The following is a 17,634-nucleotide window of genomic DNA, read 5'->3' as shown; positions in this document are numbered from 1 at the left end:
GGGAGATGTATGCCAAGTCATTCTATCCTCCTATTACATTACACATCTAGAATAAAAAACATGTTATGATAAAGCTTCAGAATGTAAGTTTATATGAATGAAACCATTAGTGGTATCCGCTCGAGATACATTTCACTGCAATCTGCTAATAATCATAAATTCCTCATGCATAGGCATTTGATTTAACGTGTGTACAATCCCTCACATTGACAGATCAGATATTTCCATTAATCAAGGGGATCTTCTGGCTGTTCAAAGAGACCTGAGTTTAAGCATCCTTTGGCGATAAATTGGGTGGCGGGGGCAATATCTCTTGTCCAACATCCCTGCCATATTAACTCCTACAACCAATCTGAACACTTGCATCTTGTTGGTATGAGGAATACACATTTGTAAAATAAGCAAGAAAGTAGCAATTTCAGCTCAAACACATTCCATTTTTTGTTAGCTTATAAAAAACTTTAGTGTTAAAATATTTGAGCAATGGATGAACATTGTTAGGATCATTCGTCATTAACAAACACCAACTTAGCCACATTTTACCCAGGGTTACATAGACCTATTTGTATAAAATACACTTTTAAACATCCTATTCTGACTCCTGGTTTCATATACATACTTCTGCCTGGTTTTCTGATCTCTCTGGTGATGAGGACTTTAAGCTCTGCATTGTTTTCTTCACTCTTGGAGTTGTTCAGCTTTTTCATTTTGCGTGATTGGTGCAGACCCTCCATGAGACACGCCTCCCCCTCCTCGCTGTCTTCATGGGTTCCCGTGGGGCTCACTGTATAAAGGTCATCGACCCCTGAACGGTTGTTTCCCAGCTCGCCTATGTGGTTCTCCGCTCCTGCTGGAAGCTGCTTCATGTTGAAAGGATCAGTGTCTGAATTCAGGTCTGGAACAGGGTCTGGTAAAGTTTCAAGTGAATATTGGCTCCCTATGTGGTTTTCAACCACACCGTCTGTGAACACATTAGAGTTTTCTTCAGGAGCTGCAAGACAGAGACAGTTTCCCCAAGTAAAGTCATTACCAATTACACCGAACAGTGGTAAGAATCTCACCTTGATATTCTTTTAATAAATAAAAGGATTCAAGCACATGTGATGAACTGATTTAATATATGCCATTTAAAACCACCTAATTTCAATGCAACGCAGTGTAAATATCATTTTTACTTGCTACACAGTGGTGTCCTAATATGTATTTTTTATATAATCTGAAGAGAATAAAGTGCCACCTAGTGGAGGAATGTGTAATTGTGGTGTCAGATTGCAAGGATCTGAACATGAAAAAAGACAATACTTGCAGTGTGCCATATACATTTCATCTGAACTTCGTTGTTGATGTACGGCTGCAGTACAAAAAAAAATGGGTGCTGGTTCAGTGAGAACAGTAAGAAGCTAAATGTGGTCAGAATATTCTCTTCAATGTAACTTGCATTACCTGGAAACATAGCAGTACTGTAACAATGAAGTAGCCACTAGGCTTGTATAAACACTGAATACAATTAAATGTAAATACATTTAAAGTCAGGGTGCTTGGTTACAACATTCTGCCCAACCCCAGCAAAGACTACACACAACGGCATACACATTGCATTCCAGGTGAGATGGGGGCAGAGACACTGGGCAACTTGCAGCAGAAAGCAATTTCCAGAGTAATTGTAAGTGTCTCTATCCCTTGGCTTGGCCAGTAATTGTAGCAGCTTCATTCCATTCTGTACAATTTGTGGAAGAATGTTCAAGCAGCACTAAGGCCATGTTACCTGTTTTGCAATTCAATCTTTATGCCAAAGTTCCTGAACCATTCACTTTCAAGAGAGTGTTAATTGACTGATTTACATAACTTCTGGACATATGATTAAATGGGAATCACAAATGGCTGAACCCATCATTGTATAAGGGGCTCATTTACTGGGAAACATGGATTTAAAAAAAACAAAAAAAAACACACATTTGATTGATCTTGGTGAAACATATCTATGGGAGACCAGGCAATGTATCAATAACTTCATCCACCAATACTTCAGGTGGATGAAGTTATTGAGGTGCTATATTTATCAGAGAGACAGAGAGAACAGAAAACAGGTTGGTGACTGCCAAGGCTGGCACTTGAGGACATGAAACATTTGAATAAGAGCTAGAGGGTGATCAAGAATATGGAGAATACAAGGCGTTGAATGGGGTGGGGGTCTGAAACTGGGGCTTTACAAAGCCGAGTCATGTCATAAAACAATAAAGATGAGATTGTTGCAGTAGGCTTGATGTTTGCAGAATCCACCAGATTATTTCCACATGTGAAGAGGACTACGTGTTCTACTGCTTTTCATTTTCTAGAATAGGCAACCAGGGATGCCATGACAGCAATGATAGCATGAGAGACTTTTGCAACAGAAACAAAGTTTATTTGGTGAGTGCAAGCACTAAAACATTCAGGTCAGCAGCAACAGGCCTGCTATTGTGTCAGAAAAAACATACAAATAAAGGTGGGGGGCAACTGGATTCTAGGGCAGTCTATCTGAGGAATACCCCATTACAAATTGGTAATTACAGGCACCAAAACGAGAAATGGTAACAGAACCTGCCAGTAGCAACATACAGTGATGGCTACGAGCATCACCATACGTTTCACAGCTATTTACAAATCACATTGTGCTTTCCACACAAAAAGAAATTCAGATGGACACTTTCCTTATTTGGGACCTATTTTTAAACAATTGTTGAGGGTATGCACGGTACACTATCCCTATCCCCCCATAAGCACTATTCACAACAAGAATGGACTTGCATCACCCTTGTTCTTGGTTATCCATTTGTTTAAACTACTTAATATATGTTGCACCCCCTATATATTGTAGGACATATGGTTAAACAAGATGAAACTCCAGAAGACTGATCTGGGTATGTGAAAAGAGAATAAAACGAATTGATACCATAATCAAGAAGTTAATTGAAACTTCTATTTCTGGTCTTAGACCGCACAAAAACAGTTCAACCACATATTGGTTGAACTAAGGTAAAGTGAGGCACTACTGTAATCAATGCAACGCTGGACTTACAAACACAATCTGCAACAAAATAAATCACACATGATTAGAACTGTTGGGCGGGGGACGGGGGTCGGGGGGGGGGGGGAGATTGATTAAACTTCAGATCTGGACTCACTAAATAACACATTAATGAAGTGCGATAAGCAGTCTTGAATGAGCAAGTTTCATAGAGCATTATCATTCACCTGAGACCTGCATGAACTAAGCAAATGGTGAATGATTGAGGCTTACCTTTACAGACAGGAATGGGTTTTACAAGGTTTGGATGTGCCAGTGTTACAGGGATGGATGGGGGGCCCTTTCCCCCTATGTGGTTATTGACAGCTGGTGGAGTGAGGGGCCGGCCCCCTCTTAGCAGTGGAGACATGCACCTTCTCCTTTTCGGCACCCCTTGCATGCTGGGGTCTCCCGGTCTCTTGCTCTTGTTCTGGGGACCTGAGACAAACTCGTCTGCTTCGTCAATCATCATTCCCTGCAGAGAGGACATCGAAGAGTGAGCTTACACATTACAAAAGAACATGAGAAGGTTGAACGTGAGGATGACCATCAATGCTCGTCCGGTTCCTGGTAGCTGGTTCTTTTCAAAACTTTGTCAAGTTGGGTCTTAAAAGGAGCCCAAGTGGCATCAACATGGCTAAGTGACCCATTCTATACCCTCGCCACTCTGTGTAAATAGTGTCTCCTACCCTCTGTCTCCACTTCATTTTGAAATGTGTCCCCTGGTCCTGTGTTATGCTTAAAGTATTGATTAGTATTGATTAGGGTAGATTAGAGTCTCAATGAAATCGTTATCTTGCGGAACGTAGTTGGTTTGTCCAACTACAATGTCTGCTGGAGCGTTGCAAATACCAGCATCTAAAATGAATGCTTTACATAATCTATTGCCATGCACTACAGGTTATTACTGGCAGTAACTTGCAAGTAGGATATCAATGGGTTTTATACTGAATAGCTAAAAAGTTGAATAAATGAATAAACAAAATAAGCAAACTGAAGGTCTGCCTATGAACAATAAAACTGAAAATATCCTTTTGGTTTGTTCATTGTGGATAATTTGTACATCTGATCACCTATATGAATGCATATAGCCTTTTAGCTATTGTGTTTTTACAGTAACATTGATGTGCTAAAGAATAAAGGATATCACAGACCTGCTAAATATTCTGTTTCCACAAAGAGTCATTATATGAAAATGGTGCGCTTCCTACAGTAATTGATATCCGACTAAAGGCAAGCACAAGGTTTTTGTGGGGATGGGTCTAGATAATACACAAGTGTGATCATCAAAGGCTTCATGTTGCTATTGATGACTTATCCAACACTTTCATGGAATGGCCCTTTAACTGCATAAGATTTTGGGATCTACGACTGAGCAGCAAACACTGCAGCATTTGAAGAGTTACTGTCTTCCTGTACCTTCTTGTCCAGTTTGAAGGGATTTCCGAATGTGTGCAGTCGTTTTGGCTGGTCAGGGTCGACCTCTCGCAAGGGAGAAGGTGACAGCTTCAGGAACTCTTGGTAATTCCCCATCTGCGCTATAGGAATGCTGTGCAATTGATCTGAGAAGAGAACATTAAAGTTTGTGCCCATTGCCTGTATCAAAACAATTCAAGTAAATCTTAGCCAATATGTATTGCCAACATTTCATAAGTCTCACATTATCCTTTATACATGGATTGCCCCTTGCAGATATTCCAATGCTACACTTCCACGTCCCTGCATTGTACTTCACATGAAGAAACGCAGAAAGGAAAGACAGGGATTGTTACTGGGGAGGTAAGTTTGAGTTCTTGAAGTAAATAAATAGTAGGAATTTAGAATGTTTCAAGTTCTTCTTGATTTTTTTTTTTTTTTTTTTTTTGAGCGTGTTTATATATTTAAAAAAAAAAAAAAAAAAAAAAAAACACACAAGACTTTGTTCACCAATAGCTGTAAAAATATACCATAAAATACAAATACAAGGTTTACCATAATGTGTGCATGTTTCATGTAGGAAAAATGTGAGCTGTGTGAAGGAAGGGTAATACGTATTAGATAAGATTTACTGGAATTATTAGTTAGCCCTGTGTACTTCAACTGAGAGCTGAAGTCAAGCACGCCTCTCTGCACTGCAGAAACCATTTAAAAACACAGTACAGCACCTGAACAGGCTTTTTATGAAAGACCATACCTTAAAAGGGTAACACAGTGGCCAAGTGACTAAGTGACCACGGGGCCCTATTTTCCACTGTGCTGTAAAGACAAGGCATGGCTTTAGTAAGGTTAGTATGATGCTATAAAATCACACTATGTAATTACACCTGTTCCACGTTTACCTTTTAAAATTTACAATTTATTTATTTCCATTTTGCATGTAAAAGGGGAATTTTCAGCGCCACTCGAGGGAAAGTGGAGAATTAAAGCCCATGTTACTTTAAAAATCAGTCTGGATAATACATATTGAAACATGTTTGTATTAATATTCCTGAAATAGCAAATATTGCTTTTGTATTTTAAAAAAACAATTCGCAGTGAAATTACCTTCATCTTGTCCCTTCAGTAGTCCTTGAGCGGCTTTTAAAAGATTGAATCTCATTCTCGACAAGTGATCCAACAGACTTCTTCTGGGTATGTCATATGCATTTCTAAAACTCTGAGGCTTCAAATCCTAGCAATAATGAGTAAAATATTGAACTTATTACAACTTAGCAGGAAGGCAGGAGGTATCCACATTTAAGGCAGAAACTGTTTTATTATTGAGTCTGTCTAATAAAGCAGTGTAAAACTATCTATCTAACTGTCTGTACAATGTACAGTGTCACTGTACAATATTTTCTCCTCCTCAAAAAGTACCTTATTCAGGATGCCGATCTGGAATCCAGTGAATTCCTTCATGTTGAGCTCCTGCAGGACATGCGGAGCCTCCCCGGTGATGCCCTTTAGGAGCTGTTTGAAGTCTTTGCAGTGCGCCAGCGACAGGGTGCTGGCCTTGTTCTTCACCTGCACCCCATTCTCCTGAACCGGCTTCTTACCTACCAATGCAATGACTCGATCAGACTCAGCCTTCGCCTGGAAACAAGGAAGGAGGGGAAAAAAATATATATCTTTATAAAAGATAAAAAATAATATGGCAACTAAATTTAAATCCATGCCACGAATTATACAAGATTAGATATACGGACATAGGACGATACAGAGCTGTCCTAATGGCACAAACTGGATTGGTGTGAGTTTGAGGGGGGCTGAGGTAGTTAAATTAAATGGACACATATGTGGTAGGGATGTTAACTGTTTAGAGTTTTAAAAAGTTCAACGTTTTGAATTTTTCGTAATGTGTAACCATTTTCAAAATGTCAATAGATGTCAGCTCTACTGTTCAGTGTGAGCTAGATTCTCAAAAGCTATTAACTCCTAAGAGTTATTAACATGACTTTGACAGTTAAAAAAACACACCTGAGAAGACATTAAACTTGAAAACGCAGGTATTTAAATGTAGTGGCTTGTGGGTGTCAAGTTGTTTCTTATTGGCCGGGAAGCCTATTGTTGTTGTAAAGATTTTGATTATTATTATTTTTATTATTATTATTTCCTTACTCCCAAATTACAAAAGCCTATAACTTTTAAACTGCTGCACCAAAACTCACGAAATTTGGCACGGATGTAGAGGACTATGGGATGTTGTGCCATGGTCAATATGGCGGCTTTTGGTCACATGGTGTGGCAGCCATCTTGGATTTAATGAATTTTGGGAAATTTTCAAATGTCTTCTCATGAACGGTACATAGTACAGCTGTGACAATTTTTGTACGTAATGCACTCATCTCCATGATTGATTTTACGCAAGAAAAAAGTTGATCGGTCACATGGTGTGGAAACTATGTGCCACTTTGCGTAAAACGCTTAAACGACATCTCCTCATGAACCGTTTGGCCGATTGACGTGAATCTTGGGTATATGTTATCTTTGTAGTGTCCTCTAAAAAGGTTATTCAGGAAAAGTTCACATTTGGGGGCTGATTCGTGAAAGTGATTTACAGTATAATCGTAAATCTCGAAAACCTACTCTCTTCTAAATCTTTTGTAGTCATTTTTGTATTTCTTTAGTATAAATACATGTTAATTTGGATTCATATTTTATTTTTTTCTGACTTTATGTGAACGAAAAGACACAAATTCGCCCGTTTTCTCATTGGAAATAGGTAAATTTCAAAATATCACTGTCCTGGTCACAAAAGCAAAGTTTGTGGGGAATAGCCATTTTCTATACTTTTGAGGCATAAGCAATTAGGAAATAACACTTACTACCCAGGAACCAAAAAAAAAAAAAAATTTGTTACACGGTGAAATCTCACCACAGGAGGCCGCTTATGACCATGAAAAGCATATACTGCTTAATACTATTATCACATCTAACAGCAAATTATATAATGGTTAAAAAAAATACTGTGCCCAGTTTATTTATAACAGCGTAAAATTGCCATTTTTTATATTATTAGAATTTTTTTTTTCATCAAATTACTATAATCTCGGGCTGTACAGAAAATTGACAGCCGGGGTATTTCAAATATGCAACTGAAAGTTCCACAGCGCGAATTGCACTCCCACAACGAATCGCAAGTAGTTATCAAAATGAATACTAAAATCGACAGTTATAAAATACTAACCGTTTTCCTGCAAAAAACACACACGTTAAAATGATGCTTTCCAATTAACATGTTCGTCTGATTTCCATTTTCACGAGTCTCAAACTGTATCTTGTTCTGCTGTAAAAGCCTGGAAGCCTTCAAGTTGCCTGCAACTTCTAGTTCATTTTAGAACTGTAAATGAGTGTTTTTTTTCCCCACCCCTTCTTGAACAACATTTTTGCTAATGACGATTTGATGTAAATGGCTTTGAGAATCTAGCCCATTGTGTAAAGTGCATGGACAATCTGTACATGTGAACTGTATTCTCATGCACATTGATGATGTAGTACATCAAAACAACAAGGATTCTCATGGGGGCTTTTCCAATTGGATACAAAGATTCCCAATATGTTAAGCAATTAGGAAGTAAAAACAGACCAACACACCTAAATTTATAATCATCACTGCTTATATATAAAATAATGTTGGTTTAAAACAACTTAAATATTCAGTAATAAAATAAATAAAAGGGGGACAGGACATAAGTTACCTGCTGGCTTAGCTTTTTGAGATATGAAACGACACTGTAACTTAAACCATATTCCATGTTTTCTGCAATTAGATTAGGTGCTCCCATCATCCGGAGAGCTTTCTTCAGAGGCTATGAAGAGGACAAAATTTAGTACTTTATTATTATATGTACATTTGAAATAATACAATTCTCTTTTATAGAAATACATACATTTATTTAAAACAGGCTGTTCTCGTATACTAAGCCATATTCACAAAACTTTAAGGACTGTTTAAGCATGTTCATAGGTTAAACAGTGCTTTGTAAATGAGAATAAACTAGTAAACCCTCTTAACACTTCTAAAGGTTTCACAAACCCTAAACTTCATTTTAAATCGATGACAAAGGAGTCCTTAACAAAAACTTCCTTTAAATAAGTTTACTGTACATTTCAGATCATATGAGTGATAAAGTTCCTTTATCAAACACCAAAGTTGTGAGTTTGTTGTAATAAATAAATGAATAAATAAAATAAATAAAATGCTTTAAGCCTTAATTCTGAATAGCTTGTATTCGTATGTGAAGCAGTCAGACTACAACTACTGGCAACAAAACTAGAGTCAATCATTAGTATAGTAAATGATTAGAGGTCTATATGAATGTATTCCAAACAAAAAACAGAACCTTTTCACATTTTAACATAAATAAAGTACATCATGTCTAAATAACGTGCACATCATAAAATCCATGCAAACTTTTATATACATTTAACCTTTAAATAAAAGAATGCAAGTACTGTCTTACCCCAATATAATATGGCGGCATCGTCTTTAAATATACTTCGAATGACTGCCTCCACATTAAAGTTGGCTTTAGCTTGTGAACTTTGAACAAATCATCTGAAATAAAAAGCAAGAATAATTTCAACCAGCCAAATTACAACATGTATATACATGGACATCGAGCAATGACATGAAATACAATATATATATATTTTAATTTAGTAGGTTTAGTTGCACAAATCAATGCCCAAAACACAGAAATCAAATCCAATTCAAAATCGTTGCAATAAAAGAAACATGCAACACATACATGTCATAGAAGTAGTATGTGTAACTAGCAGAAGGGATATCAGGCATATAAAAACACATTTTATAAACAAAAACCTTCAGTCAGCAAAAATACAAAAAGTATGTATTTAGTAGTAAATCTTCTCAAAATGAATTATCCCCTAAAAATAACCAAGCTTCTAAAAAAGTGCTACCTGCTCCAGAACTGCACAGCTTGCGTTATTGTGATTAAATCACAGTAAAAGCATCATATCTGCATATGTAAAACTGTAAATGTCTCCTTATAAGACAGAACATGATAGCAGACACTTTCATCCTCTGAATCTTAACTTCCTGTCAGTTGAAAACAATCTGGGTGATGTTTTCTGTATTGGTAGGCATGTCTCACCAGCAAATTCTGGTTTGTAGTAAGTCGTCTGTTGCAGGCAGAGGGAGTGCAAGACATTATGTTGCCTGTGTAACACGCACGGTTTGTTGAGATTCATTCACAGAAACAATAAAACTTCTACCGGCATGCATGAACGCATAACTACACACAAGCCCACAGAAGACCCATTCTATACTCACCCAGAAGAGGAAGGAGCACAGGGAAGTCGTATGGCATCACAAACATGTTAACACAGTTCAAAGCTGTACTGGCTTTCAAATAACCAAATGGCTGGCCAAGGTCGCTGTACTTTGCACTATTGCAGACGAAAACCTTTAGGAAAAGGGTGACAGTAAGGTGTGTCAGTAATATACATACCCACACCAACGCCCAAGCCATCGGGATTAAGAAAAAGTATGCAAGTAATTCACCATGTAAAATGTACCTTTCTAAGTTTCATTACAATTGTGTGTGTTTTTTTTTTCTTTATTTTTTTTAAAGATAGATATGTACATACATATGTATGTGTGTGTAGATAACTGCAAGTGCAACACACATTTTTAAACAGAGCATCCTTTATATTGCCAAGGCACTATTCAACAAAACAAAACAAAAAAAACAAACACACACACACGTACATTGGTCAAATCCTGTAGCACAAATCAATTTTGAAACAAATCAAAATTGTTCAGAGACAAAAAAAGGTTTGACAAACACAACATTAACAGTTTACATATGTACAAATCAGAGACAATAGAAGCAAAATCGCAACTACAACTAGCGCATGTTCTCAGAGTGTGTAAATGGTCCCCCAGTCTAGGGAAGTATAGTAATCCACTAATAGAAGGATGTTAACAAGTGCAGTATGCTTTCAAGGCACATTTTTATAATCTAAAAATAGCAGCAGATCTTACTTGAACCACAATAATACTCAGACATGATCTAGTATGGACCTTTCTCCCCTTCACCCGCAAAATATATTTCACATATTTAGTGTTAAAAATATTATCAACAAACAGTGGTAAAATAGCCAGCAGGATTGAGAGTTTAGACTATAGAAGGCCATATTCACAAATTAGCTTTTTTTCCCAGCAAAGCACTGATGTTAAAAAGCCTCAAATGCAGGAGGAAAATTTAAGTGCCCCTACGTGCAACTTAGTTGTTTTGTATTAGGTTTTATAGATATTTGTAAATATGGACATACGTCTAGAGATCACAAATGCAAACATTAGGTAGTCTGATAAGGTTTCACACATTTCAATGCACATCTCATTTCCTTTTGCACATCAGATCTGAGAGTTCTTTGAAGTAGCATGGCAGCCTCCCCCTTGTGTAACTTGGCAAATTGAAGCATGTCTTGTACCTATTTCTGTATTCTCACGTTAAAAAGAGCAGTTTGTAAGTGTAATACACTCCTTATCTATTTCTGTATTCTCACATTAAAAAGAACAGTTTGTAAGGGTAGTACACTTCGTACTCGTTTGTGTAATACAGGAAATGTGGTGCTTTATCTACCTGCCAACACGTATGAGGCGATTTCCTCTCCAGGATGTATTGCGTGAGAGGTGATGGTTCAAGTTCATATTTATCGAAGGGAAGCTTGTCGATTACCATGGGCTCCGAGTCGATACAGGAGAAGCGGACCTGAGGATGGGCAGTACGGGACGGCTGAAGAAAGAAAAACAAACAAAATCTCTGTAAATTGAGCACGGGCAAAATAATTGGGTACTTTGACATTCCTGTAAATGGTGTCAGTTCTATGCAGGTTTATGTATTTTCTGGCCCTAGATTTCCTGGTCCTAGCTGAAGAGCATTGATAAAATGCAGAAATACCAGTCGGTCACAGTAGCGAATAACCTAGGGTTTAATTAAAAAAAATTTTTAGTAGTAGGCAATTCATTTTTACCCCGTTTTTCTCCCAATTTGAAATGCCCAATTGTATTTAGGCTCAGCCCACTGCTACCACCCCTGCGCTGACACGGAAGCAGCGAAGACTAACACACATTGTCCTCCGAAGTGTGTGCCGTCAGACGACCGCTACTTTTCACTGCAGGCCTGCCATGCAGCCAGCCCAGAGCTACAGTGTCGGAGGACAACGCAGCTCTGGACAGCTTACAGGCAAGCCCGCAGGTGCCCGGCCAGTCTACAGGGGTCTCTGGTGCGTGGTGACCCGAGGACACCCTGGCCAACCTAAGCCCCCCCCCCCCCCCCCGGCCGACGCTCGGCCAATTGTGCGCCACCCCCTGGGACCTCCTGTCCACAGTCGGCAGTGGAATAGCCTGGACTCAAACTGGCAACGTCCAGGCTACAGGGCGCATCCTGCACTCCACGCGGATCGCCTTTACCGGATGCGCCACTCGGGAGCCCGTTAATGTCATTTTAACAAAAGCATTGGCATTGAATGCTGCATAAACTTGTTACACACTTTGGTTTTGTTAGCATTTCTGAAATGCCAATATAATCTCTTTAGGAGGAATGACCAGACTGGCACATTGGTTTCACCAATCAGTCAGTACTGCCAAATAAAATAAAATAATAAAAAAAAAAACACAACACACACAACAAGACCTTAATCCAAGCTAGTTATTTCTCAGTTGGGAATTATTGGTGAATGAACCCTTCAAAAAGGAAAACAAAACTGCAAAATGCGCAAATGCTGTATAAAATAAAAATCTATGCCATTTTGAAAAAAATGATAAGTACAGCTGGGTGAGGCATCTGCCAAAAATGGCTTCCTTAGCAGCAATGGGAACTGCAGAATAAGTGGCAAAGCTCCAATGTCATTACTGTTCACTTCTATTGCACCAACACTCCAGAGAGCCAACTAAAATCTCACTACCAGAACTGCTCTTCACTGTTAACATGGGCTAGCGCCAGGTAATGCACCACTCACGTTAAGCCACTGCACCAGCAGGTAATGAAGCTGTGTAGGTTTCATTTTGGCAAGCACCAAACCTGACTGTCAATTACCTTCAGGCAAACTTCGTACTTTAAGAAATCAACATACATCTGGGATTAGGAGCACCTGTTCTGTCCCAAAATTAAATATTTTGGAACCATGAGGCTTTACCTTTTAAAAATAACTTTGCGAATACAGATCAGGACAACGCTCTTTAAAATACAAATATTTTCACTTCCCTCTTTGGCAACATACGACAGCTAATATTGTTAAGATATATTCTTATGTGAACTCTGAAAGATCAAAACACTACACAAGCTTATGTAAAGCAAACATACTTTTTACTGGGCTGCATACAGTGCTAAGACTACAGAAATCCCCTAGAACTGCTTTAACGCTTTGCCCATTTTTTTGTAAGAGGAACTATGGAAAAAACACTGCCTTATTGATGAGCTGTTTTCTCATGTTGGTTGTAACCAGATAAGGTTGAAAGATGTTACCTTTTTAAAAACTTGTTCTATTATAAAAAGATAAAATCTTTCACAGTAGAACTGCTAAAGAATTTTTTTCTGAAGGTTAAAATCGCCTTTCCACAGCAAACTGTTTACATTGCAAATTGCAGTCTAGATGTACAAAAATACAATGAGCCTATATATATATATATTGGTCCATTCCTTGAAGGGTTGAAAAGGTTACTGGAAAGAGAAGACCTGACCAGAATCAGAAATGGCTGTGATGTAATTGATAACTTTAGCGCAACAGGAAACAATGAATGCATAAATCAAAACGCACACATTCTGGAGAATGATTATCTTACATAGACACCTACAAGAGTTGGCGAGTTCTGATCAGGCCAGAAGGCCTCTGGGATCGGCCAGTGGCCAATAGGAACTCCTGTTTTGGGGTTGGGTCGGACATAGATGAGTTTGTGACAGCTGTGCCAAACCTGGGGTCCAGGTTTGGATGTGTCGGGTGGTCCATCTGTGGCAAATAAATCAAATACAAAAGTACAATGAAATACAAGTTTCTTCAAAGGAAGTCAACCAAAAACCTTGCCATTTCTTCTAAATGGTTTACAGATGTTTTAATGATTGTTACTTTAAATCAAGGTTACGCAAGAGTAAGTGTTAACCAGTAAGAATGAAATACGAGGCAGCGCTATAAGAAATATATAGCCCCATACTTTAAAGCATTTACTGCGGGGTTAAATTAATATTACAAAAAAATGAGACACAAAACCTTGAGTACTTAAGGAGACCATGAATTATCTTTAAATTTGGCTGTACGTTTGTAAAACCAAGTTTGTTTGGTGACTTAAAATAAAATGCAGGTTAAGATGGGTTCAAATGCTTTTAAAACACTCCCCAGTCAAATAAATGAATTAGGCAAACACCTTCATCACAGTCATCAATTAAAATATAGCTAATGATAAACATATACAAAAATGATCCAGTGTAGGCTCAGATACTTTAACCTTGAGGAGAAACCACTTTCTAAAAACCCTCTTTTACAGACAGCCTTGGTCTGCCTTCTCCCAATAAATGCTCTTTAGAAGAGTGAAGATAAAACTCAAAATGAATACATTTAATTTTATATCGCTTCAGGAAATAAAATGTCTTATTAACTTTCTGCCGTGGGGTTTTAACTGGTTCTTTGTGAGAGTGTGGACTGCGTCTGTCAGTAAAATTGGCTCTGGAGGTGTCAGCATAAACCCACAGGACCATTTTCAATTACCTTCTATAGGTGGCGGGTCTGGTCCTGTTTTCTCAAAGTTTATTACCACTCCACTCTGGATTTTCTGCACCAGTGACTCCAGACACTGATTGAGCATCCTCTGTGAACAGACGCTGTATGAACGACCTGCGGAAGAACAAGGACACCGTTTTCATATAATCTAAATACAACAGTCCTGGGAATTAGATGATTATCTACACCAATCAGTCACTGGTGGGAATGAATATTGCATTTCGCACGCTTTACATTCTACAATTAGGAGGCTGTGTGGTCCAGTGGTTAAAGAAAAGGGCTTGTAACCAGGAGGTCCCTGGTTCAAATCCCACCTCAGCCACTGACTCATTGTGTGACCCTGAGCAAGTCACTTAACCTCCTTGTGCTCCGTCTTCCGGGTGAGACGTAATTGTGACCCTGCAGCTGATGCATAGTTCACACACCCTAGTCTCTTTAAGTCGCCCTGGATAAAGGCATCTGCTAAATAAACAAGTAATAAATAATATAATTCAATGTACAAAGTAAAAGTACCACATGAAGGAATGCTGATAAAGGTTTTAAAATCAATTTTCTTCACTAATTAGCTTTATTACTGCCCTCCTCTTTTTATTGTGCCGAGAACCTTTTAGTTCTTCACTTTTTTTTTTTATTAAATCAGGATATGCAAATAGTTTAAATAGTTTCAGTATCTGCTCTGTATGTCACATGGTCTGATTGAAGCTAAATCATTGGATAGAGTTTAAAACTACAACACAAGAAGTGATTTGCAACCAGGAAGCAGCCACAAACTTTAGTATAACTGCATATCTCCAAATGAATATAAAACCAAAAAGAACCAACATATTTTCAAGAAAAATGATGAGACGATAATAAAAAAACAATGATCACAAATTGTAAAAGACAGATTACTTTTTTGAGATGTTCATAAGCAATTACAATACTTCAAAACTGAAAACTGAAATGATGCTGGACACACTGATATCTACTTTTAACAAATCTGCAAAAAGCATTTGATGTTTATCATGTAGCTTCCAATGTACAATACACAACCTGTGTCAGGATGAAAATAAAGCCAGGCTTTTAGAAGATGAACAGAAATAGGTCAGGGAGATTGCTATGCTCAGGAGGAGGCCAGAACTGTTTCTAGTAGGACTCAGTATCTTGAAGTCTGCTGTTCTCCAAGGTTTTATGTGACTCGACTCAATCCCTATGCATTAGCAGTGTCTTATGTATGAATGAAGTTTAGAATGCCTGCCTTATCTGCTTCCTTCAGTTATCTTCTTGTATGCTTGCATTTCAGAAACAGTGGGACACAAAAGGTACAATTATTAATTTAAAACAGCTGAATTTAAATTATGGGTTTGAGCTCCAGAACGTTCAACATTTTCATGACAACCACTACACCCCAAACAAATGACTTTGGATTTAAATGCCGATTTGTCTTATGGAAATTATGGCTTTACAAAGCAAATATGCAAATCTACTTCTATACCCCCTCCACATAAACTGTACTCTATTTTCTGAACTGTAGATTGCTGCTGATAATTTCATAGTGTACATATTAAGCACTGGATATTATGTATGAGAAACCATCCAATTGCAGTGAAGCATTTGTCAAAATTCCAGTACATCATCATGTGTGTGTATATCTATATATCTATGTATCTATATATCCATATATTACTGAACCTTCATTCAAACCTTAACTATGTCTTAATTATTATTTTTTATTTATATATATATATATATATATATATATATATATATATATATATATATATATATATATACAGTTGTATGCAAAAGTTTGGGCACCCCTGGAAAAAATGTATGTTACAATGAATCTTTCAGTGAACAGAAGTTGACCAGACCTCTACATGGTACAAAGTTAAACATGACACCTTTCTGCAAATTTTAATACAGGGTTACTATTTATTTGCATTTATTACAGATTCAAAATAATAAACAAAAGTGAAAATGGCACGTGCAAAAGTTTGGGCACCCTTTTGGACCATTCTTAATTACTTCTTAAAAAGATGATTACTAAGGCCCAGAAAGGTTGATTCACTCGTTAGGGCTTCAGTTAGTCAGGTGAAGTCAATTCCAGTGTTGAACTATTACTCTGAAGTAACTTCATACCTTCTAATCTGTCAGACTGTGATGGTTGTTCTGCCTGGCTTCAAAAACCATGGGCTCCTCTAAGCAGATGTCTGAGGACTTGAAAATGAAGATAATTGACGTTCACAAAACAGGAGAAGGCTGTAAAAAACTCTCTCAATGCTTCCAGCTAGCAATTTCAACTGTCAGAAACATTGTCAAGAAATGGAAGTTAAATGGGACGGTTAAAGTCAAGGCAAGATCTGGAAGACCAAGAAAAATATCACATAGACTTGCCCGAAAACTGGTCAGATCTGCACAACAGAACCCACAAGTCACTGCAAAGGACCTTCAGAACAGTTTAGCTGACACTGGAGTAGTTGTTCACAGGTCCACAGTACAGCATACCTTACACACAAGGATCTGCATGGGAGAGTTGTCAGAAGGAAGCCTTTTCTACGACCTCATCACAAAAGTCAGCGTCTAAAGTATGAAAAAGAAAACCTTGACAAGCCTGAAGCTTTTTGGAACAATGTGCTTTGGACTAATGAAACGAAAATTGAACTGTTTGGCCACAACCAAAGGTGGTACGTTTGGAGAAAAAAGGGTGAAGCATTTCAAGAAAAGAACACCTTGCCAACTGTTAAGCACGGGGGTGGCTCTATTATGCTTTGGGGTTGTGTGGCAGCCAGTGGAACTGGAAATATTGTGCAGGTGGAAGGAAGAATGGATTCAACTAAATATCAACAAATCCTAGAAGCTAATGTCCTAAAGTCAGTCAGGACACTGAAGCTGAAAAGAGGTTGGATATTTCAGCAAGACAATGATCCAAAACACACCTCAAAATCAACAATGAAATATTTACAAGAAAGAAGGAGAAAGGTTTTGGAATGGCCATCACAGTCCCCAGACTTGAATATTATTGAAAATCTGTGGGGAGATCTCAAACATGCAGTGCATGCAAGGAGACCTAAGAATCTTTCTGAGCTGGAAGAGTTCTGCAAGGAAGAGTGGGAAAAAATTCCAAAGGCAAGAATAAAAAGACTCTTAGCTGGCTAAAGGAAACGTTTGGAAGCAGTTATATCTGCCAAAGGAGGTGTTACCAAGTACTAAGTGACAGGGTGCCCAAACTTTTGCACGCGCCATGTTCACTTTTGTTTATTATTTTGAATCTGTAATAAATGCAAATAAATAGTAATCCTGTATTAAAAATTTGCAGAAAGGTGTCATGTTTAACTTTGTACCATGTAGAGGTCAGGTCAACTTCTGTTCACCGAAAGATTCATTGTAACATACATTTTTTCCAGGGG

At 37.9% G+C, this 17,634-nt stretch overlaps 1 protein-coding gene across 3 annotated transcripts in view; it reads right to left on the bottom strand.

Annotated features, from left to right (window-relative positions):
- Positions 1 to 17,634, bottom strand: part of LOC117407440 (integrator complex subunit 6-like) — a 36,384-nt gene that overhangs the window by 1,638 nt on the left and 17,112 nt on the right. For 2 of the 3 annotated variants that reach the window (XM_059028861.1, XM_059028862.1), the window contains 12 exons: positions 14,234 to 14,359; positions 13,329 to 13,480; positions 11,116 to 11,268; positions 9,801 to 9,933; positions 8,968 to 9,062; positions 8,203 to 8,313; positions 5,882 to 6,097; positions 5,570 to 5,696; positions 4,466 to 4,608; positions 3,281 to 3,521; positions 1,307 to 1,351; positions 620 to 991 (listed from right to left, as the gene is read on the bottom strand). In XM_059028861.1, the coding sequence (XP_058884844.1) occupies positions 620 to 991; positions 1,307 to 1,351; positions 3,281 to 3,521; positions 4,466 to 4,608; positions 5,570 to 5,696; positions 5,882 to 6,097; positions 8,203 to 8,313; positions 8,968 to 9,062; positions 9,801 to 9,933; positions 11,116 to 11,268; positions 13,329 to 13,480; positions 14,234 to 14,359 (1,914 nt within the window). The remainder of the gene's footprint in view (positions 1 to 619; positions 992 to 1,306; positions 1,352 to 3,280; positions 3,522 to 4,465; positions 4,609 to 5,569; positions 5,697 to 5,881; positions 6,098 to 8,202; positions 8,314 to 8,967; positions 9,063 to 9,800; positions 9,934 to 11,115; positions 11,269 to 13,328; positions 13,481 to 14,233; positions 14,360 to 17,634) is intronic. The other variant, XM_034012468.3, reaches the window with a different exon arrangement.

This window comes from Acipenser ruthenus, chromosome 8 (assembly GCF_902713425.1).
Source record: "Acipenser ruthenus chromosome 8, fAciRut3.2 maternal haplotype, whole genome shotgun sequence".
Classification (NCBI taxonomy): domain Eukaryota; kingdom Metazoa; phylum Chordata; class Actinopteri; order Acipenseriformes; family Acipenseridae; genus Acipenser; species Acipenser ruthenus.
This window is presented reverse-complemented; position numbering and strand designations above follow the sequence as displayed.